The following is a 24,460-nucleotide window of genomic DNA, read 5'->3' as shown; positions in this document are numbered from 1 at the left end:
CCTTATGAGAATAATTACATTTCTTTCTAAATTGAAAATGAATCCTGAGTTTTCTAGATTTGATAGTTTAGTAGTTCAGAAATTATGTGCTACTTTTTATTTTGTACATGACATTCATACTGTTCTTTCTGGTTTACATATAGTCAGCCAAGCATAACTGCTGCTCTTCCAGCTTCAATACTCTCAATTCTGAATGTCATGATTGAGGATCTGTTAGAAGTGTTAAAAATGTAAGGTTTACATTGGGGACAGTGCATTTACTAGATAAAGTACTTCTGTAACATTAGGATGCTGAACTATAACAAAGAAGTGCACTTACTTGTTTTGCTTTAAAGTTCTTCAAATTGCTGGGGGCAGATGGTGAAGAACATAATGCATCACTTCGGTAATTCCCTGAGACAGAAGGCAGACAAGCATTTAGATAAATGAGAGCAGTAGATATTTACTAGGAAAGACAATTCGAAAACCCTACGAGCTAAATACTTTAAATAGAGTGCCTTGCAAAACTGTTTAGACCCATCCTATGGTGTGTAATTGTGTGACATTTCAAAAATACACTTTTTTTTCAACTTAATATTTTGATTAAACCATTAGAAATTTTCAGTTTGAGCATTTTGGTCAAGATAAATTATAGTAAATGTTAACAAAAAAACTAAAAAGAAAAAACTTAAATCTGTGAATTCTTTAACTATTCAATCCCAGGAACTCCTTCTGGTACACATTTCCCCCATTTTTCTTGGCAGATTTGCTCAAACTCTCTCAAGTTGTTTGGAGACGGACAGCAGTTTTCAGTTTAACTTCTCAATAGGATAAGACTTTGACTGGGCCACTCAAGAACATTCATTGTCTCATTCTTAAGCCACTCCAGTATAGTTTAGACCTCGTGCTTTGCTTGTATCCTACTGAAAGATACATTTTAGGTCTGAAGCAGGCTTTCCTCTAAGAATTGCCCGAATGATGCACTATGTTGGGCTGTAATGACTTGCACTGAGACCAAAAAGTTCCAATTTTGTCTTGTCTGACAAAAAAAAAAAGTGCAACATGTTTGCGGTACCTCTTAGATGATTTGTTGAAAACCCCATATGGGGCCTGAGATTTTTCAGGTCCTTTGTGGAATGACTGTAATATTGCTGACTCATGAACTTTTTTCTCAGGGACTGGATGACTTCTGCTTCTTAATGACTGACTTCACCGTACTTAAACAGATGTATTTTCAGTTGCTTTCATACTCTTCTTCTGATTTGTGCCTTTTCTACAACTATTCCTGTTTTGTAAGCTCCTTGGCTGTCATGGTTGAACCTTGGCTTGAAAGTCACTAGGATTGAAATCAGGCCTAATACTTACTGTGGCACTTAAGGTAATTTTGTACACTTAAATAATTTAGGTTTTTCTTATGACATTTACAGAGGTGCTATAAAGTTTGTGAACCCTTTAGAATTTTCAACATTTCTGCATAAATTTGACCTAAAATGTGATCAGATCTTCTAAGTCATACTAATTGATAAAGAGAACCCAACAAACAAATAACACACAAAAGGAAATACTTTTTCATTCATGTATTGATCAAAATAATCCAACATTAAATGTCTTTGTCAGAAAAAGTATGTGAACCTCTAGGATTATCAGTTCAGTTAAGGGGATAATTAAGAGTCAGGAGTGTCAATCAATGGGATGACAATCAGGTGTGAGATTGGGTGGCCCTGCCCTATTTAAAAAACATAAACCCGAGTCTTCACCACCAAAGTCTGGTCTTCACCCCACAGGTCTGTGAACGCATGCCATGCCTCGATCAAAGGAGGTTTTTCTGAGGACCTCAGAAAAAGAGTTGTCGATGCTCATCAGGCTGGAAACGGTTACAAAACGATTTCTAAAGATATTGGGCTTCACTAATCCACTGTCAGCAGATAGTGTACAAATGGAGAAAATTATACACCATTGTTACTCTCCCCAGGAGTGGTCGTCCAACAAAAATCACTCCAAGAGCAACGCGTATAATATTCTTGGAAATCACAAAGAACACCAGAGTAACGTCTAAGGATCTGCAGGCCTCTCTTGCACTGGCTAATGTCGGTGTTCATGAGTCCACCATCAGGCAAACACTGAACAAGGATAGTGTGCATGGGAGGATAGCAACGAGGAAGCCACTACTCTTCAAGAAGAACATTGCTGCCTGTTTAAAGTTTGCTAAAGACCACCTGGATGAGTCAGAAGACTACTGGAAGAATGTTCTTTGGACAGATGAGTCAAAAATAGAACTTTTTGGCTTAAATGAGAAACGTTCTGTTTGGCGAAAATTGCTGCTCAAGGATATCTACTATTTCAAAGTGTAAGCTTTAAGAAAAAGTAAATGCAAGGGTCTGAATACTTTTGCAAGGCAGAATATATTGAGGAATACTTGGTATGACTACAAAAACTTCTCTATTTTCATGTACTGAAATAAGTACTAAAAATGTCACCTAAATCAATTGAAAAAGGAACAGAATGACATGAGAATGGAAAATAATGGATGTCAACGGGTGGCATATTATACTCAAACTTAAAAGAGGAAAAAGATTTTCTACAATCCCCATTAGGCACAACAAAAAGAGTATACCTGCAGAGCCCTTGTATTGAGAACACTCTTTCTTAATGTGTCCTTCAGCGCCACAGATGAAGCAGCGCTTTTCCCTGAACTCTCGCTCTTCCTGCTTCCTCCACTTGTCTGCAGACTGCCGAGGGGTCCATTCCCTGATGGATTCGTGGTTGTCAGCTCTTGGTCTCTGCCCTAAGCCATCTACATTTCCTGCCTCTGTCTCTCCATGATGCCGCTTTTGATACAAAGCATCCTCGTGGCCTCGGTGGTCACGTTTCTGCCTCAATCTGTTGGGAATAATGACTTTATTATTCTTATTTTTACACATGCACATTTTTTAGTCTGATCCTGAAGAAATAGATCTATTCTATATTTAACATTGTGAGTGGTTATTGAAATGAACAGGTTAGGTTTTAGGTACCTGGGGGGATAAATAGCTCTGCCGTGCCACCTGGTGGTAGATCATTCGCTTTACAAGTGAACAGTAAAGTTAAAAACTGAATGCAGTATAGATATCCTCGCATTAAATGTCATATTCTACAATGCTTTTCTTAAATTATGTACAATTTGTACTTGGATAGAATCATTTTTATTTTATGAATGTATAGAGAAACATCACCATAAATTTACTTGGAAACTCTAAAACCTGCTTCATTCTAAACTCAATATTAACTGGAGGGTGTTAACCCTGGTGTCCCAGCCAAATGTCTCCCTGGTCCTCCTAATAATCCCCATCTTTCTCCTCTCCACTGATGTATGGAGAGGGTACTGGCGCACTTTGGCTGCTGTTGCACAGTTCAGGTGGACGCTGCCCATTGCTGGTGGTGGACACAAGTCCCCATTACCTGTAAAGCGCTTTGAGTGCAGTGTCCAGACAAGTGTTTTATAAGGGTTAGAAATTATTATTATTGTTATTGTTTGTTAATAATAACCAAAACTATTTCAATTTCCTTGAGGAAGCCTCTGTTGTAAAGCTTTAATTTGCAAAACTACATTTTTCACAGTAAAAAGCATTTCTTTATTGTAAGATATAAGCTGGTATGTTAGGAACCGATACATACTTTCTGCGCAGTGGACAGTCCTTCATAAAGTGTCCAATTTTCCCACAGATTCGACAGCATCTGTCATTTGGTGCCAGCTCACCCTCTGTCATCACTTCGGGGTCAAAGAAGTACTCCTGAAAACAAACATTGAATATGCTGTGACTGAGGGAGAAGAAACGGAGCAAATCAATGGGTTGAGCAAATTGCTGGGTGAGTAAGGGCCTTTCAAAAATGTTCAAAAATGATAAAAATGAAGGTCGAAGATATTGCATAGACAGGGCCAAAAACAAAGACAGCCATTCCAAAGAATGATTCTTAATGGAAAGAAGTGTTCCATTACACAACTGAAAAAGCAAAAACCCATCATTACAAAACATCATTCTTATGAGATTCACAGAAAAAAAAATATATATATACACAATTGCACTTCTTTGCAATGGAGTTTATGATATGTACTGAATTGCTTTTATTTACAGCCTCTAAAACCATTCTTACTGGAGCACTGCTTTCTGTCAGGTTTTGTTTGTATACAAACACTTTCATTTTCAATGTTGTTTTATCAAATTGCAAATTTTGATGTCCTTTGCCACAGCAGAGTACATTGTAAAATTGGGCTGAATACAAGCTTTGTCCTGAGTAAATTCATCTGGCTATAATGTCATGTCTACGTAACTCAGGGTTTTAGGTCACCAAGTTGGAAAAAGATTCATACAGTATGACATCATGGAATGGATACTTTTGTGTCCGAAAAAAATCAAACAAATAGTGTTTTAAAAAGAAAGGTCTACCATTTTAGTAGAGTATTCACTGGGAAACACTTTAACAGGTGACCCAAAGACTCTCCTTCCATTGATGAATGCCTTCATGATGAAATTAGTCACTGAAACAGAAAACAGAAAATAAAGTATTTTTGGCTCTCCAAAAAAACATCAGTAAAGCTAAATCAAAATGTGTATATGCAAGACTTACTTCTTCTTGACAATCCAGCACCAAGGTTATGGTGCAGGTCAAATGGATCTGTAATAAGTACACACAAAACAACATAATAATATATTATTATTTTTAAACACCTCTGTACCACTCCACTTGAAGAAACAAAAGGTTCCATGATAGTAAAATAATGTATTTCATTTGTTTCACAACTACAATGTACCATAGAAAATCTCTGCACCTTTTTATGACTGGAATTTGTGTTCCATTGATTACTGTCTTCCAACTGGACAATCAATGCTTAGTATGTAGTTAATAAGGGATTTACTTTAAAAAGTGGTCATTCTTAAATAAAATGCCTTTTTGGACAATTGTTTCCAAATTGCATGCAGAGGTAACTTTTTCTTAAATCGGGAACTGCATCCCAATTGGATCAGTTTTTAAATCTCAGTAGCAAAATCAATTGATGGTATCACAAACTTTTACAAATTTCGAATTAAGTATAAAATCAGAAATTTTATGAAAGTAATATATGGTTGCCATGTTGTCGCAAACCTGCTGACCACTCACCACAAGATCACCAAATGAAATAAGTTTAGCAGAACTTTAGTTTTCAATTGTAAACCTGCACATGCCACAAAACATGCTTATTTTAAATGCCATTTCAGCAGCAGGTTAGAAAAAAAATTGAAACTTTAAAACGGATTTACAGCAGATACTTTAAAACTGCCCCATGATATGCTTCTGACTAATTTGAAGTCATTTGCATAATGTTTTTACTGTTTTCGTGTTTTGTTGCTTTGTTCTGAATCTCAGACAATGACGGCAGTATGGTGCTATGCACACATTGAAACTTTGTTTCTTTTCTGGTGTAAATTGGAGGTTGTACACGTTACCATGGTAGTTTCATTGTTTTGAAATACACTCATTGCTGATTCACTATAATCCTAAAATGTAAAAATAGCAGTCCCCCTTTAAAGAAAAAGAAAGCACAACTAATAAGCCCATGCTAGTGCTAAAGAAAAAGAAAAGAGACAACACTTGGGCTGTGGAGCCTTCTTCACACCTGAATCTATTTCAATCTGCTGTGAATCTATTTTAAGAAAAGAGACACAATGTTTCACTTGTGGAGCCTTCTTCAGGTTTCTTTTCAGCATGGAATAAACCTTTACCTGTTCCTTTGCAGCCTACACATACTAATACAGCTACCTACTTGAACTTCTTAAAGTGCACCTGTAACCTTTTTCATTAACCTTAAGAATGAGCAATTCTACTTAACCATGAGAAAATCAACGAGCTTTTTATTGTATACATTATAGTGTGATCCGTGTTTCATCCAATTAGCAATTAGTCATGTTATGCAGGAGTGGGCATTGTTTTTGCCTTTATGAAACAGTTTCAATAGGTTATCAAGATTCTTTAGGTAAACTGTCAACTGCATGTAATAAAAAAAACATTGCAAAGACATTACATTACAACTATAATGAAATTTTCAAACTCTACATTGCATAGAGCATTGCAGAAATAGCGGCTTGACATACATCAGGGAAATGTACTGTACATGAAAGCAATGGTAGAGATAACCTTGAGAACTGGTATACTGTAGTGTCAAAATAAACTAATCATTACTGAAAAAAAATTACAAAATAGGAAAATGTCTCAGGAAAATGGCCTTCTGTTTGCAGTAAGTGCTTTGACATTTTATTGAACAGACAAGTTCAATACAGGTGGGATCTACTGTACTGTAGGCTGGTGTGATGTGTCCATCTTTGGAAGTAATATGAGCAATACATCTGTGATACGTGCTTTGCTGGCTACAGATTTTGTCTTGGGGGGATTCGGTTTTCACTCATTTCTTATAGCCTGGATAAGCTGTGTTTTACAGGATTGTTTTTTCAAGCATTTATAAAGACAACATATGTTGAAAACAGAATTATTAATGTGTTCCACTTCTACAAAAGAAAATGTTCCATTTTTTACATTTTCTGCTTTCTACACGTGTAGGTAGACTAGAATAATTAAGGATGTTTTAATCAATTGTAATACACTTGTCATAATCCTGTCATACCCAAAGGACAGTTTGATAAGTAGTTGGAACTAGAAAAACAATTGAAGCTGTTGTAATTTCCAGACATTGAAACATAAAATAATAGAGCCACTAATTTCTTTAAAAAAAGACAGAACGTAGACTCAAAATGTTTATACAAATGCAAATATTCAGACTGAAGCAACACTTTTTGTAAAACAGTAATCGTATCAAAACACTGAATGTTTTTGAATATGTTGATTAGGAAAATTCTACTGACTGGAATTGGTTTCCTTTGGTATTCATTAAGATATTTTCTTGGTCTACTGTGCTTTCATGTTAACCAGATAATTCAGTGTGAAATCCCTCTTTTTTACTATAAAAGTCATGTTTCAAACCAAACCAAAAAAATGAAAATGTATACGGCTTATACCTCTGTGATCAGATCAGTTCATTTTTTGACAGAAACAATGAAATTTGTTTAATCAATTTCCCTACGGGATTAATAAAGTATTATCTATCTATCTAAATTTGTTGCAACTAGTTAGGGAATTCTCATAAAGTAAGGGAATTACTATGCAGTTTCATAGCAGGCTTGTAGAAGACTGTAACCCACTAAAGTTTTTAACTCGTTCTTACCTTCAATAACAATGTACTTTGATGTCCACTGCTTCTTGAAAGTAGTGAGGAGTTTCTTCCTCCGTATACAGATAACATGCTCTTTGAAGTCAAACTCCTCAGTGTAGAACTGAAGCAATCCAAGCCACAACTCCCCTACGCTCTCTGTGTTTTTCCCAAAGTCAGGCCATCTGTTAGACTATAAAGTACAGAACAGAAAAATAAAAAAAAATTCCAAAACAAATTTAAATACATAAAAACAAAGCCTTATTGGGAAGCATTAGAATGAAAAAGAACTTACCAGGTTTTCAAGATCATCAAAGAAGTACACATTCCAGCCATCAACAAGGACCTCAGGTTTCTTTGGGCCATCGTAAAGCTATATAAATAAGAAAAGGATCAATCCACTTATTGTAGTGCTTATAAGCAGTATAATACTGTTTATTCATAAACTGAATGTAGCCAGATTCATCACTTATTTTATTTATACAAGAGCAAGACACTTTATTCAGGCACAAGTGAAATGGGTTAAGTATAATTAAGTATGATAGTCAATTATTCCTCATCATAAGCTCATGTCATGGCTCAGGAACAGCTGTTGTTGAGTACAAGGACAGGCGAGTGTAGAAAACAGACACAAATGCACAATGGTAATACACAAGAAAACACTGTACTTGTGCAGGTGTTACAGTACCTCTTGAAGCACAGGGATAACAGGCGGGTTTCTTTGTTGCAGGTAGTACAGCACCATCAGAGTGTAAGCATACGAAGATAGACTGCCTCTTGATGCATCTCCAATGTCACACACCTATAGCAAAGACACTACATGTCAAATGACAGTGGCAGAGGAATACATATTTTAACTGACACAAATTGAATTAAGGAAGTGAAATCCTTTATCAAAACAAATAATAATATGAACAAAGAAAGGTGGAAGAAAAAAAAAGAAAAACAAGAGCCCTTGAGGACATCAAATTTGACTAGAAAAATCTAGACTAGACGCACTATCTTGCATTGTGCTGATACTTCCACTGGATGTCTTTCCGTATAAGGTGATCAGTTTTTAGGGTTAGGTTACTTATAATTTTATTTGTGTCCCTATCAAGGTAATTTATGATGTAGTAGTAGTAATAACACTCGTTACTCGTTGAATGTAATGTGATCCACTTTTTTGCAGAAAGTAACTAGAGCTATTACATTCAAAATTATACAGATAGATATGAATAAATCCAAAATTTTTACTGACCCTTAGTTCACATTTACTCTGTAATCTCTTCAGATAGTTCATATGCAACCATGAAAAATGGAAATTTAAACTGTTTAAAAGTATCAACTAAAGTGAAACTCCACTTACCTTTGCAAATACCTTCATGGTGTAGCACAGGTATTTCACTCTTGCATCTATAGCTGCATAACATGCAAGTAGTCTCGTGTTATGCAGAGCCTAAAAAAAGTCACTATTATCAACATGTTCCTTACACCACATAATAAATAATTGAGAAAATGTTCACCAAGCATCACTTACCAATGTGTTATACAAACTAATGTCTCCTTCCAGACCAGTTTTCAAATGGAAGAATTTGACAATTGGGACTTTGGCTGTTGTAATAGGCAGTATATTTCGCAGACCTGCAGTTTCACAAAAATAGAACACAGCATGTTTCTTTGCTTTTTAAATGTTTTACTGTTTCTTCCAGACATATTTGCTAGTGCTGTCTAGTAAAATTACAATGGTTAAGAACTACAAATGTTAAATTCAAATTTAATGTCTTCCCCCAAAACTGACACATATCCCAATGTACACACACTAAAAATCATGTACCTGAATGTTTCTTCAGATATTTGGCTAAGCTCTCAATTATTCCAATGCAGTCCAGCCCCTGAATAAAAGATGTTGACATGGTTTCATTTCATAATATTTATTGTCAGAAGCAATTCTAAAATGCATAATGATGAGCAATCTCAGCGCGTACTATGGGTCTAGATATTGTATCGTTTTTAATTTCTGGGTTCAAACAGAACTTTCTTTCACAGATTTTGTTAGAGAATGTCTCATTAGCCACTACTAGCAGCTAGAAATATTTAAGTTTATAGTATGTTCTAGTATTGAGATATAAATAAAGTTTAAATATTTCACTAGGCATTCAAAATTTAAGATAACCACTGGATTTTGTAACATTGTTGTAATATTACATTACAATCTCAGAAGAAAGGATGTTTATCCCCTTATTTTAACTTTAAATCAAACAACAGCATACAGTATCTTAATATTTTTCGTGTAATACATCACAGACTGCTCGTAAAATAAATATGAAAAAATAAAAAACTGCAAAGAAATCACGAGCAAGTGTCTGAAAATCTTAAAAATGTAACAAAAACTTTGTATTGCTATAACACTTTACTACTGATCAGCTGATATATACAGTCTAATTTTTTTGTTTAATTTTAATAAAGAGCTCATATTCACTATTTTTTATGTACAGCTAGTTCTTTACAATAGGGTACAATAATCCTTACTTTTAATATTTTTTTCATTTTATAATGGATTTGCTGCACAATAAAAATTCCAATATTATTCACTATTCTGTTGCATAATGTTTTGTATACATTACGGTATACAATATAGTTTATATATAGTTCTATACACATTTAGTTTTAACAGCATATATATATATACAGATATGTATTAACTGAGTAGATAGAAAAAAATGACATCTGATAACGTCTAAATATTCCCTGCTTTACTGCAGCGAATTCCTCTACTAATTTACTGCACATTTCACCAAGTGTTTTTAGGCTACTGAGCAAATGCCAAACTTTACATTACTTTAAGGTAAAAATTATAGTATTACTGTATTACTGTAAGGTAAAAAAAAAACTAAGTGTGTTTGGAATTTCTCCAGCCGTCAGTAAAAACAAGCCATCACAACATGAACATGCTCTTCTATTGGCTCTATGGTTCACACTTAGAAAGCAAGCTGCTATACACAAGCCATGGTAAAGACACTTAACGTACAAGCAACAAAAAATTGCATTTACCTCTGCGGTTTCCTTTCCTTCAAAGGTTAAGCAGATGTCAAGATCACTTTGTTTGAACCCAAACCCATTTTTAGATGAACCAAATAAACTTAACTTAGCTCCTACAAGAACAAAGCAGAAACGCAGAAGTGAAGACCGTTAAAAGATGCTGTTTACATTGAATTCAATTCACACCGAATATGCTCACTTTATACACACAATGCTGTTTCATTAGCTTTAAAGAAGAGGCGTTTCACCTGGAAACTGCATCCTGACAAACTTTTCCAGGTCCTGCAAAATGTGCTCACGAACTTTCTCCTCAATCACGTCTGGGGAGAAATCATCTGTGGGACAGAATAGGAACTAAGTAGTCCAGAGATGTTAAACAAAAAAGGAATACTAAAGAATGTGGAGTGTACTTTCTAAGCCAGTGGTTCTCAAACTGTGGTATGCGTACCACTGGTACGCCATATGACCCTGGAACTTTGTTGTGTGAACTGAAAAATTCGGGACGGGTTTTCATATTTTCCATTTTAATATGTGTTGAATACACAGCCCACGTACTACGATACAGCGCGCGCTAACACCTGAGTGCACACAAGAGCTACAGTGTAATTCTATTCCATTCTATAGGAATGCGTGCTAAGAACGAAAGCGGCCAATTGTATTTAAAAAAGTTATCTCCAGCAAATTGGGAGGTAGGAGAATGTGTGTGATTTTGGGACAATGTTGTAAGCACAGGAAAGCATAGAAATGTGTGCTACGAACGCTGGCAATCTCGTGAGCACAGGAAAGCGTGATAGATAACAGAAAAATATTTAAGAACTGTTCTAGCTTAATTTGAGAAAAATAAACAGAGCGTCTCTTTGTTTCGCTCCCATGCGCGTGAAATAACTTCTTTTAATTTCTGAGACAGACTCCTGAAATGGAAACGGGGAAAATTGCAAGCTTGTGGATTGCTAAAGCAGGTAAGCCCCACACTATTTTTGAAGAATTAAAATTAGAGAGGTTGCTCCAGAAATTAATGGACGCATTGCAACATCCACCGCGAGACCTTTGCCGTCAAGAAAATGCATGACGATTTAAAATCTGTTAGACCCTGTCGTGAATTGTATCAAAGCTCGAAAAATGAATTCACATCTGCTTTGCTCGACTAAACAGGCTCACCCCTCTCACTGAAATGGCGCTTTTTTATTGTTTTTTAATTGTTGCTCCTGTTGTCATTCTGTAAAGCGCTCTGAGAAGCCACATTTACAGGTGCTATATCAAATTAAGTTTTTATTATATTTATTAGATGTGTGTGTGAGTGTGTGTGCACGCGCGCTCATGTTGGTCATGTTCGCATATCAAACAATTGTGATGTTTCTATGACAGGATAAACACTGACCCTAAGCTTCTTAAAGAAGCAAGCTAGTAACACTAAGTTTAAAGAAATAATTACCTTTAGACTTCTGATTGAAAATCATTTGGAAACTTACTGTAACACTGCATGCAAACTTGATGGAGTATTTTAAGGAACTTCGGTGTCATTGGAGGTAAAGAATCGAGTTCAACCCTCTTGAAGTCTTCAGGACAGTCGCGTTTCAGGTGTCCTTCGTGTTTACACAGACTGCACACAACTGTGGGTGACTTCAAACAATGTTCTAGTTATTTTCTTAAAGTGCACAGTAGAACTTTTAAGAAAGACATTTTCTAATAACATCCCCATGTAAATGCCATTAACCCCGGACACTTAATAGAAATAACTAAATTAAGATGATCATTAACTTCTTGGCCGAAATGAAGTGAACGCAAGTAGATAATTGAAATACTTTTACCTTGCCCTTCGTAAACATTAGTTTGCTGAACTCATAGCTCAGTTCATCTTGCTGGGCTTGATCAGCTGTGCAGCTTTCCAAAGGCTCTTCTGGAGCTTTTTGGTGAATAGGATCATCCAAAAAAGATTTGCGATTTGCCCCGGTGTCATCAACTATTTTTTCCGGGGCACTGTGAACCTCAGCAGACTCATGAGCACTTTGCCCTCCCTCATCATCTGAGAGGGCTTCCTCCCCAGAAGCAGTATATAAATTATCCAGTTCATTTTCTGTAGTAAGGCTGTCTAAGTGAGATCTGTGACATATTTCATCATTGTCTTCATCTGAGTTATTGCTACCAAAATCATGCTTCTTTTGGGCTACTGTCATCTTGCCTAATGACTCTGCCAGCTCCTCACTGCTGTCTGCATCTTCATTCTCTCTGCCTGGCTTTGCTGTCTCATCAAAACCAAAGTCATCACTATCCACTGTCCCCATAACTGGGCGCCCTTCTGAATCTGAATAGCTCTCAGTCTCAATTTCCAATTCTCTGGAAAAGCAAGGCAAAGTAGTGGAATCTACAGCGTTCCCCTCCTCCCCAAAGAGTTGTTCAGCATCTGAAGAGTATAACTTTCCATCTTCCCGTCTCTGTTCTTCCTCTTCATTTCCACTTTCTGTATCGCCAGAACTAGGCTTATAACCATCAGGCTCTTCCATTACAATCTCTTCAATGATGCAATCTGAATCCTCCTGAAAAGCACCACTTCCTCTTTCAATGTACACAGCTTCTTCTTCTGTTAAACCATCGTTACCGTTTGCTCTTCCGGGAAATCCTACAGTGATGCTTTCTTTAGGGGAACAGATTTCAAGATTCACATTCATACTACAACTAACAGAGGTGTCCCACTCTGACTGCACTTCATTCACAACTGGTGGCACAGTCTCTTTCCCTTCTCTAAGTAGCGCTACAGTGCCTTGATCCACAATTTGCTTCTGATTTTGCTTGTTGGGTTTTATGTGCCGTTTCAGTGGCGAAGCAAAGTATTTGTAGGTTGTTTTTAAGCAGTGCAGGATGTACTCGTATACAAGCTGACTGTTGAGAGTCCTTGCCACATTCCTCTTCACGGAGTAGGGATCTATATTTAAAAGAAAATACATCAACCCATGTGAGCAACGGTCAACCGATACTAAATAAAACCAAATGCATAACAATATTAATTGCCATATTCTTCAAGCCAAAGAAAGCTTCCCTCCTCTGACTTCAATGGACCCACTTCTATCTGAATCGTGTTAATATGGAGCTCTCCACTCCTCAGACTCAAGGTGCCAGTGCGTGGAAGGGGCTGGAAGTGCAGCAGTTGACAGACTGTCTGTTATCACCTTGCTGTTGTCCATTTTTTGTCTACAGGTGCTTAAGATGGAAACCTGGGAGGAAGAATGTTCCTGAATTATACTATTTTGTTCTTATTTAGTTCTGTTTTTGACAATTTAACAAAAATAATACAAACTGATTCACATAAAAGTAACTGTTGTTTCTGTCCTCCCTTGCCTCCACTGCTTTGATCTCCAAAATGAGTTTAAATGGAATTCTTCCAAGCAGAAAATGAACAATTAACATGTCTATTATTATATCTATTATAATATGATATTATTGAATGAGTACCCAAATTAATGGCATGAACTCAAACATGCTATGAAGTCTCAAAACTGATAGCTAGTAAAAAATAAGTCAAATGTAATGTTGGTCATTATGAGACCAATAGCACTGCAACTGGGCCACATCATGTAAGGTCTGTATCCAAAGAAGGATGTATGCTGCATTCTATAGAAGGCAGTTTGGTTTGAGTCAGATCATGTTCAGGCAAACCTTTTCATGATTTCCTATAATTCACTATAAAATCGTACACTATCGACCTCTCTGATAGTAATACACCATTAAAGATGGAATACATGATATGTAGGTGTAATTTCTAGAGATAACATCTAAATAACATAAGGAGATGTACTTTAATTTGGTAATGTTGCAATAAAGCACCTGGAAAACATTTGTTTGCTCTCTATCTCAATATTCAGATATTTTTGCATGCATCAAGGGTCAATGAGGAAAGCGTAAGGAGACTAGGTTGCAGGTTTAAAGGCTTTTAAATTATGGGCAACCCCTGTAACTAAGGGTCATGGGATCTTCTGGTTTTCATTCCTGAGAAATTATTTGGATAAAAAGTCACATCCCACCTTCTGAAATAACTCATTACTGTTGCAGAGGAAAGAATGAATTAAATTTTTATTCATTTAACCTTCTATGGCAATCCTCTTCTTAGGCCAGTCCTTTGATTCTCGTGTGAGGAGCTGCTTTACACGAATGCAAATGACGTGATCGGTCATCGGGAAATCCAGTAAATAGAAGCGCAGCATTTCCACCCACAGCTGCCCAACAGTGACTTCACACCGGTGTTTCGAGTCAAACGTCAGCAAGCCCTTCACGGAAAAACAATTAAATAAGCAAAAAGAACAGTTTTCTAGCAAAAACCTGAATGGGCGTTTTAGTTTTGTCTCTTTAATATGCTAGGATATGGCCATGCTGAGCTGTTCTCCTAACATGTTCTCTCTCAATGCTTGTAATGAAGAAAAATAACAGTGAACAATATTCTTGATGAGAACAATAATCATCTACTTTATATAGCACCTTTACAATATATAAGAAACAGAAAAATCCAATTAAAATGTTAATAACAGTAATACAAAAGAAAAAAAAAGAATTCTACCATGTTAACAAAAGCGGGTATTGATGTATTAGTGTCAATCCCATGTCTATTTCAAGGCTGTTTATTTTAAAGCAAGAAGGCTCTCCTTCTCCTCACTGTATTACCACACACTCAACCTTCAGGATTTTATGGAGACATTTTTGAAACAGCTTAATTTTTATCTTGATTATCATACACTGTGGTAAAGATATGTCAATATAGTTACATAAAATACATATTCTATTTTTCAAAATCTTAAAATGGATAGTTGAAAGCGAAAAAATGCTAAAGGTTATCTTTGAAACAGGATATCACAGTATGTCCTTTGTATCTTACATGGCTGCTCTATTGTATTATCGTTGCTCTATTGTATAAGCTTACCATGCCCTTCTTGACAAACTCCTTAGAAGTGGTTTTGGACTCTTCCGGGGATGGGCTATACTCCCACAGAACGTGACCATCTTCCACACCAGTAAGCCTGAAATCTACAAGGTTTTTCAGGGAAAATCCTTCAATCTGAAAATGTAAGGAAGAGTTCAAAGTTCAAAGTTTAAGAGTGTAGTCCTCCATGGTTTATTACAACTTTAGAATTTTTTTTAACTATCATAAATAAAGCACAAAAAATAAGGACCAAGAAAAGGTTAAAACTAAGGCTTTCCCTTATTTAATGAAAGCTAGGCAGTTCATTTAAAATTAGGCATCCTTTACTGTTGTAATAAAATTGAAATTCCATACAAGTCTTCCTTAAATATAGTTGAGCATTATTTCTTTGCCATTTAATTGAATAAGTACTTGACAGAACTTCTCTATGTTCTGACTAAAGAAAATAAGTAAAGGTAATCAGTTTTAATAAAAGTTCTCAGAATATTTTTTTTATTTTTGTCCATAAAGCACTACCATCTCGGAAAGGTTTTGTTAGCACTGTTTTCCCATGACAGCATCATTACATATCTGTACGTGACGCATCCCCCAGGCGCACAGCCTTAAAAGGAACAGGAAATGCTTGAGAGATGATAACTAGTGGAACAAACACTGTCAAGGAGCAAAAGCTCTTACCCATGAACCCAGGTACACTGGGAGCACAGGCTCCTTCCGCTGCTGCAGGAAGTAGATGACCATCAAGGCAAAGGCATAAGGAGGCAACCCTCCCTCGTCAGGCTGGTCAATATGGCAGATCTGTCATGGGGGACATTTTTCTTGCTTTAGCACAGCCGAAAGAGGTCTAACACTCATGGCGTCCCATTTTCTGATGTTGCACGCAGTTATTGATTTTACCTTCGCCCAGCGTCTGAAGGTCATCGCAAGAGGAGCAAGACAGGGTTCCCGTTTGGCCAGAGCTGCCAGGAGTGCTGTGGTCTGGCACGCACTGTCGTTGCCTGCGCTCACCTTACAAAGGAGACCACTGTGATGGCAGAAAGAAAGGGTTGTGCACTGAGTGGGAATTGTTAGTGCCCCCAGAAAAGCACCATCTGGCAACAAAAACATCTTGTTATAGTTTTGACAACACACTCTTCAGGTATTTCAGGATCGAATTCAAAGTCTTATTGCGACACTGGATTATGTGATTAAAAGGATGCTACCAGCAGAAAAAGAAGTCTAAAGGATTTCATGTTTCCCCAGAAGAAGGCCAAACTGCATTTCACAATGACACCACATAAAAACATTTAAAGAATTTACAAGGACAATGATTAAAAAGATATCTGAGTTTTTGGTCAACAGCTTCAAAAGACAAGATCTCAAACCTTTGCTTCTCCCTGCACACCACTACTGGGACCCTGGTATGAAAGTGGGCCTCAAGGTCAATATAGGAAGCTGAAAACAAGAAAGTAAATTTACTAAAACCTGACAGAATTGTGTTTTTTCTCTGTTACATTTTCTTTAATTACTTTTAAACTTACGACTATTTTTAAGGCTCTCCTGAACCAGCAGTAATACATCAGGTTGATGCATCTGTAAACAGAATAAAACATTAATGAATAAGAAAACATATGGCCATAGAAACAATATGCTCCTGGGGTATTCACTGCACAATCTGATACCTGACTTAAGAAAAACCGAATATGCCTCTCAGGTCTGAAAATAAATATTTTCCACAAAAGTGGCAAGAAACAACTTACATGTGCTGGGAACTGTATGTCAATGTTGACATCAGAATCTTTGAAACCAAATCTTGTGCAAGAGGATCCATACAATCTGAGTGAACAATCTATCAAAGCAAGCAGAAAAGACACAGTCCGATTCAAAAGAATGCATAACTTAACTACATCAGTAGCTCACAGCAAATTAGAATAGCACACAGAAGAAAAGCAATATAAGATGTCTATTTTAGAACGGTCTGGTCCATTACACGCACTGTACGGTGAAGTCAAAAATAAGTAATGTGAGAAAACAATATACTACTTTACAAACCTGTATACATTTAGTGAAGCCAATTAATTGACACCCTCTTCAATTTTACATAACATATAAGAAATGCTGTGCTCCTCTATGCCATTTTAATTTTGACACTGTGCTTCAATGATCCAAACAGTCCCTGAATGTTTTAGGAATGGAGTATGTTATTTCAGTTAAATAACACTACTACACATGCAACATGCAATCGAAAACCTAATTATTATATTTCCTTTAATTATATAAATTATATATATCCTTTAATTTCAAGAGTCTATGCGAGGGGTCTCCAACCCTGGTCCTGTAAAGCCTGTACTTTGTCTTATAAACCTCATGTTTCTAAAGAGGCACCTATTAATTATTGATGAACAAATCAAGTTGTATTAAGAAAATTCAATTTAGTCTTTCAGGGCTGAAGAATACTTGGAATTTGGTCCCAAGTGATCTCCGAATGCTTTATTAAATCGCCTGCTGATCACAATGAAATTGTTCCAACACTTCAGAAATTGCTGATTTATTTGCAACCTACAAAACCTGCTAAATCAGGGCTCTCCAGTGCCAGAGGTGCTGCTAATACATAGTCCCTTGAACAGCAAGAGAAAAAAAAACACATTTTCTACTAGAAAAAAAGTAACTCAAAAGCATCTCAAATGACAGTTACTAATGGTTTGATTTATATTGGAAGATGACAGTACAGACCAGCTCATACCTACCAGGTAAAGCAGATTGGATTGTTTCCTGCATGCACTCCACAATTTGTTGCCTTATTGTTATGTCATCATCACTTAAACCATGCTCTTGCACAATCTTGTCGATGGCAGAGCCAATAGCTTTCACCTGAGATGGATTTGGTGGAGGTAAAGCTGTAAGCATCGCATCTTCTTGCTTTTCCTGGAAATTATAATGCATATTTAAAGTCTGAATACAGATATGAATGCTTTTACTAGGTGTATTCAATATTTTTAAACCAAAGGTCTTCAGGGGGCATGTTTCTATTTAAATACTTTCTACACAATGTATTACTGAGGATAACTAAAAAAAGTAGCAGCTGTTAGCAGAATTGTACCAACACACTTGTATGTGTAATCCATGTTAGCAAGTCATATCATCTTAAAAATTTGATATTGTAAACCATGACCAAGCACAAAGCTGAGGATCATTATTAAGAATAATTATAAATGCATGCATACTGCCTTGGGAGAGGTAGTAAGATGCTGCCATTTTATAAAATGTAACACATTGCAAATTCTCATTTTATATAATGTTTCATTTTCTCCCATTTCAAAGGCTCACTTCAGCACAATCTGTAAATAGGTTTAACCATTCCCTCAGTCACATGAAATGTCCAGAACCCTTTTCCAATATGGTGAACCCAATCATCATGTCATGAAACCTGACTGCTCATAATGCTCTCACTGCAGTAGTGAGCCCCATCAAAACCACAGAAAGTCCTGCATTAAAACAGGCATTTCCAGTCATAACTAAGACTGGTAAATCAACATGGCCCACGTTTTTATGTTATTGCAAGTCTTACCTTGCACATGACAAAAAGATGATACCAAAACAAGAACCCCATTTAAGTATTATCATGTCTCAAACTGATAAAACCCAACAGCTGAAACATATTTAATAAAAATACTATGTTTCTGAAAGCAACTATGCTTTATAATAGGGTTACAGAGCATTAAAATAACAGTTCCTGAAAACAGAATAAAATAAACATCTCCTGATAAACACTCCTTAACTTGGGAGGGAGCAAAAGTAAAATACATGGCTAACATATGATTAATGTAAATATTATGAGCTTTGTACAGTACATTACCTTTGCTTTCTTCTTATGCCACTTTTCTTTAATATGCTTATGTGCTGAAGATATTGAATAAATCAAAACATCACACAGCATGCAGATATACTTTGAATCTGGACAGCTGTGAGATTGCTGGAAGAAAAAATGTTATATTTATGCACAACAGTAACAGTGAAAGTTACTTAAATGTATACTAGACTACAAATAATATATTTAACACTTCAACAGGCTTTACATCTTGTGTATTTTTCCACATTCTACGGGTTTGTTCTGTAGGATTTAGAAATGAATTTTTCCTTAAGTTACCTAGAGATGAGTCATCTCATTTTAACTTAAACGGGGATTAATAGTGAATGAACAGGAAGTGGACACAAACTCTCTCAGAGCTCAAACCACTGGGAACTGAGCCAAAGAACATGGATGAGTCTCATGGAAGAGATGGTACAAGCATAAATTGGGATATAGACACCTAAAAATATTCACCACATTTTAATATTAGAGAAATGATCAGAAATGACAAGCATTTACCTTTTTCAGTCTGAAAATGTCCTCTCTCTTTAGTCTTTCCTCTGCCTGGATTAGTCCCAAGAGCTCTTTTTCTGACAAGGCAGATTCATCAATAACAGGCACATCCCTGTCTTCATCCCTGTCCATGTGATTCCTCCTCCTTGCTTTGACTTTTAGTTTATTAGCTTTTAATTACAGACACATTCTGCAATGATTATCTAACAGATTTTAAATGCACAGTGAAAGCAATGTCATTAATTTCACTATTATTCCTCCTCTTTCAATACCAATTATGCCAGGAAATTTTGGTATTTAAATTAAGTATTAACCACTTTTACATGGTTATTTAAAGATAAATGAACAAAATTTCCAGTACAGTTTTTGACTGCAGATGAGTTACTAGCACAAATGTTGCCCACTAACCAAGGACTGGCTGTGCACTCTAAAATAGACGTCCTGCTGTGAATGAGTCAAATACAGCAACTACTCATTCATCGTCACCTCCAGAAATTCTGTGAGCTTTTAGTAAGAACTAATTCTTATTAATATAATGCAGAATAGTGGTAACTTTCTTCTTTACCTTGTAGAGGAGCCCATTTTTTCTGCATGTCACTATTAAGTCACAACAAATTCGTAATCGTGATCATGAAATTTGCTTTGTGACCAACTTCAACCAAGCACAAGGTTTATATTTAAAAGTGGTTTCCTCTTCCCTTCCCTGTGAAAATATCTTATCAAAACATATTTCTACATTTCCTCTGTCCATTTTGGTACCAAGCATTTTACAATCTATTAAAATGTGTTATGCACAGATGAAACAATTTTTTTATCAGGCCTTTTTTCAGAGCCATTAGTAGAAAGAAACTATATTAGGATATTTCAGATGTGAAATCATATCTGTTTTCCCCACATTGTCCCAGCAAATGCTTAATGAAGGGCCTATAGCAGGCAGAAAGTTTTAATGCTACAGGGTCTGCTACCTTAAAAAGATCTACTATGAATACAGACAGTAAAACTCCAATATTCATGATTTCTACAACTGTGATTTTGTCTATTCTTGCACAGGTATTAGTGACCACTTTTCTGTGTTTGCCGACCAAGTTTGCTTACTCACAGGTTGTGCAGTAGGAAAGAATGACCTAATCACCACACAAATTTGATAAAAATGGACAGTGTGGTACACAGAGTTTATGATGCTGAGCTTTATGAACTGAAACCAGCTGAAACAGCAACGCATCTTACGTTACAAAGAACCTGACTTAATAAGACTTTTCATTTTAAGTGGTACCGGTCAGTTTCAATGCTTTTTAAATGTGAACCTAGGAATACAGCATGACCGAGAAAATGTGTTTAAGGGGACAAAGCAGTGTTTACTTGCCAACTTGAGCCCTGCAAGCAGTTGCACTGACCACCGCTATACTGCAAAAACGCAGTCCTTAAGGTTGTTCAGATGAATTAGGCATATCCACCTGGATCTTATATGTATTTCATGGGCAAAACCGTAGTTACAGCAGCATTTCCTAGTCATTGAATGCAATCATCTCTGCAGCCTTACCCAGAGTCTGTACCACTGATCCGGCAGATTCGTCAGTGGCTGGTTTTTTTTGGAGCTGCCTCCTATTATTGCTGTGTCCTCTGCTGACATCCTCAGCCTGCCTGCTCACATCCTCGCTAGCCTCCTGGAAAGAATCCTTCCTCCGGCGGCCTGAATCGGAGCCGAGATGTCTCTCGCGCCAGTTTTCATCTCTTATGCGGTGGTCTTCTTGGCTGGGGAACTTTCGGAACCCATCTCTCAACTCGTCATTCATTCTCTGTCCAGGGCTCTGACCCGTCTTCTTAAACCCGGCAGGGCTGGTGCTCAGGAGACCTTGTCCTCCTTTCCTAGGACTACTGCCAAAGCTCCCAGGTGTGGCCCTCTTCTTGTGAGCCCCCTTGTCTGGCATACTGCTGAGGCCTCTTCCATAGTCTAGACAGTCTGCATGCAAGGAGCTCCTCCATGAATCAGAGTCATCTGCTGCTTTCCCTTTCCTGTCATGTTTCGAATAGGATGATCTGCCCGAGTCTTCCATTTGTTCTTCAAGTCAAGCCTACAGGTTCAGAAAGAAACCAGGTTAAATGTGAACACAAATATACTTAAGCACTTTGCCACAGGCCTAGCATCTTATTTCCCTGTTGGAGAACAAACTTAATTCGTTTCTGAAGTGCAAATGGGGGTTATCTTATAATCAATTTTTATATACTTCGACTATTAATAAGACAATGCAATCAATTTCTTAAATCTTCAGTACATACCCAACTAAGAAATCAGTGAAGTCTGTGTGCAATATGGAAATTGTGCTTGTGCTATTCTTTGTTCTTCTCGATATTCGTTAACATCGTTAATATGTTAGTTATCTTACAGCTCCAATTGTCAAGATGGCTTAAAAGTATCCATAATGTTAGGGTATGCTACCTATCCTAAAACACGCAAAAATTAGAATGCAATGATTAAAAAAAAACGTAAGACGTAAAGAGAATTGGGCCTACTTGCTCCTTAAATTGTCACGCTACAGATTATTGCCCAGGATTTATTTCAATATTAACAGAATTAAATTTAAAGTTTAAAGTTTAAAAAATTATAGTTTTGGACAAAATAAACGTATACGGCATCGTTTATGGTTTTTATTAGTTTTCTGTACATAATTTAAAAATCCAGTTATGTACAGTGGCTTCTTTGTATATTAAAATTACACTTAATGACGATAAAGACTACTGGCCCTAATTTAAAATGGGTGCTGGTAAGAATGTTGTTACGCAGGACAAATACACATATCCCAAGTGTTAATGAGAGACGACCAGACTCTGAACCCGTTTGTCTACTAATTACTTTATTTTTTCAGTCTTCGGTAGCATAGTTGTACAATAGATTTTTAAATCGATTATTAAATCTTAGAATAAAACCGTGGATGGGTAACCTTCCAATAAATATTCCAACAATCAACGTAAAGCCTGTTTAACCAATAATTGTTGTCACTAGTGCGTCTTCGTGTTTTTTATTTATCAGGGCAGCTAGCAACATGATAGTTCGTGGGATACGTCTGTTCACGAGCTTCTTTATAATAACGGGTGCAAAGTCATTTTCAAATCATAACATAGTCAAATAATAACTTCTATGTAACAATAACATAAATAAAGCGAGGCTTTTCACCGAGGAACCCAGCTATGATTTGGAACTATTTTCCTAAAGCATTATCACACATAGCCCCGAACACAACAACAGGCTCATTTAAAACAGATTTTAAATCTGCACAAAGGAGTTTCAAGACGTAAGACAAAAAATAACATACGGCCACAATTCTAAAGAGAAACAAACAATAACTGACCCACAGCCTCTCAATAAGGGTACATGCTGCTCTTTCTTATTTCCGCCGAGGTATGGTACAATTGTTGTATCTGTGACAAAACCACATAAATATCCAATATGGCTTCCTCGATTCGGTAATCGTCGTTATGTTTCGTGTATTTTCGACCCACTGCAGTCTTTGCCTTTGTTTCCAATCTAGACAAGACCTGCCGAGGTATAATAATAATAACAATAACAATAATAATAATAATTCCTTAAACTTATATAGCTCTTTTCTTGACGCTCCACTCAAAGCCTTTACAGGGAGTGGGGAATCCCTACCATCAACATTAAGAGAGTGATCCCCAGACCATCCCTATCCATTGTAAGAAAGCATTGGCTTATCATAATAGTGGCGCTATTGCAAGAACTTAACATATATATTCCTGTGTGTTTAAATATCTAGCACAGAGATTCAACGGCATTTCCAGCGATTGCTCGGGAGTAGATTTGTTGACCTTGTTAAAAGCTATGCGGTTTTGTACTGCAAACCAAGACACTATCGCTGCTCTCCGGGTTTAGAGAAGTTATAGCAGTACATTAGACATCACTTCCGTTTCTTTCTGCTCCGCCCCAGGCATTCAAGGTCTGGTATGATATGTTCTGGTTCACCGTCAGCTTCAAGCGATGCAGGAGGCTGCCCCATTTCACCTTATTTATTTTATTAGTTTTTGCTTGTAACATTTTCTGGCACTGTATTAACAAAACCGATTTACAAAGTGTTCCAGCTGGAGAGAGGGAGGTGATGTAAGACACATGGCGCTTTTCACCGCAAAGAATCTTCAAGCCCCCTTTTTTTTTACTAGAAGGAGAACAATTATTTCGAAGTCAGACGCGTCGCAGAGCTTCGCGAATTGAATTATGGGGGGCCTTTGGGATTTTTTACAAGCCCAATGTATGATTTTGACAGGATACACTGGTTTAAAGGACCTTCAATGACCAAGTAAACAGGACCCCTCAGTTAACGTCACATCCGAAAGGTGCCACAACAAGGGTGTCCCTTAAGCACCTTACTGGGGTATTTTGTTTTTGTCCCGACAGAAGAGTGCCTCCTACTGGACGCACAGTAGCAACCCCATTATGCCTTATCTCCCATCTACATCCCATCAGTAGAGACCAGGCCCAGACTCCCTTAGTTCCTAAGATCTGATTAAAACACATTTGAAAGGAACAGAAAGTAAGATGTGGTATGTTTGAATCAGGGGGCGTAACAGCACTGTTTATTCTGATACTGAACCACAGGGAATCCAGCGATTTTCGAGGTCATGTGCAAAACCAATTAACGGTTCCTAAGTTAAAACTACAATTTCATCATCTGTTGCCTCCAACCGTTACTACAGGACCTGTTCTAGCAATTTGGTCACAGCCTCTGGTCACGTAATAACTTTGTGCTGCTCAGAAACACCTGATGGTGATCACGTACCCAGTGCGCGACGCGCTTGATATTCGCAGCTGCTCTACAATACGTACTGTATATGTACTGTACGCACTGTACGTTTTCTATACACGCTTTTCTTTTAAAGGATCATTAAGGTTTGTTTTTTCAGCAAAGCATCTTCGCACAGTAAAAACGGCATAATATATTCAATTCAATTCAATTCAACTCAAGCTTTATTGTCCCCTAGGGGAAAT

General features: G+C 36.9%; 1 protein-coding gene across 3 annotated transcripts in view; it reads right to left on the bottom strand.

Annotated features, from left to right (window-relative positions):
• tut7 (terminal uridylyl transferase 7) overlaps nt 1-22,874 on the bottom strand; it is a 29,965-nt gene extending 7,091 nt beyond the window's left edge. For 2 of the 3 annotated variants that reach the window (XM_088910313.1, XM_088910315.1), the window contains exons 1-27: nt 22,809-22,874; nt 21,002-21,533; nt 19,468-19,631; nt 18,955-19,071; nt 17,846-18,023; nt 16,859-16,947; nt 16,640-16,691; nt 16,484-16,553; nt 16,017-16,143; nt 15,798-15,917; nt 15,123-15,257; nt 14,295-14,475; nt 12,025-13,136; nt 11,686-11,836; nt 10,465-10,551; nt 10,229-10,329; nt 9,012-9,069; nt 8,715-8,818; nt 8,544-8,633; nt 7,884-7,997; nt 7,491-7,568; nt 7,211-7,388; nt 4,585-4,632; nt 4,404-4,495; nt 3,634-3,749; nt 2,594-2,859; nt 320-393 (exon numbers count right to left, since the gene is read on the bottom strand). In XM_088910313.1, the coding sequence (XP_088766439.1) occupies nt 320-393; nt 2,594-2,859; nt 3,634-3,749; nt 4,404-4,495; nt 4,585-4,632; nt 7,211-7,388; nt 7,491-7,568; nt 7,884-7,997; nt 8,544-8,633; nt 8,715-8,818; nt 9,012-9,069; nt 10,229-10,329; nt 10,465-10,551; nt 11,686-11,836; nt 12,025-13,136; nt 14,295-14,475; nt 15,123-15,257; nt 15,798-15,917; nt 16,017-16,143; nt 16,484-16,553; nt 16,640-16,691; nt 16,859-16,947; nt 17,846-18,023; nt 18,955-19,071; nt 19,468-19,631; nt 21,002-21,515 (4,416 nt within the window). In that variant the 5' untranslated portion in view covers nt 21,516-21,533; nt 22,809-22,874. Of the gene's footprint in view, nt 1-319; nt 394-2,593; nt 2,860-3,633; nt 3,750-4,403; nt 4,496-4,584; nt 4,633-7,210; nt 7,389-7,490; nt 7,569-7,883; nt 7,998-8,543; nt 8,634-8,714; nt 8,819-9,011; nt 9,070-10,228; nt 10,330-10,464; nt 10,552-11,685; nt 11,837-12,024; nt 13,137-14,294; nt 14,476-15,122; nt 15,258-15,797; nt 15,918-16,016; nt 16,144-16,483; nt 16,554-16,639; nt 16,692-16,858; nt 16,948-17,845; nt 18,024-18,954; nt 19,072-19,467; nt 19,632-20,026; nt 20,139-21,001; nt 21,534-22,808 lie in introns of those variants that run through there. The other variant, XM_088910314.1, reaches the window with a different exon arrangement.
• Nucleotides 22,875-24,460: the final 1,586 nt, after the last annotated feature.

Source organism: Atractosteus spatula, chromosome 3 (assembly GCF_055471065.1).
Source record: "Atractosteus spatula isolate fAtrSpa1 chromosome 3, fAtrSpa1.hap1, whole genome shotgun sequence".
NCBI classification, from domain to species: Eukaryota; Metazoa; Chordata; class Actinopteri; order Semionotiformes; family Lepisosteidae; genus Atractosteus; species Atractosteus spatula.
The sequence above is the reverse complement of the archived record's forward strand: the minus strand, read 5'-3'. Positions and strand labels throughout refer to the sequence as shown.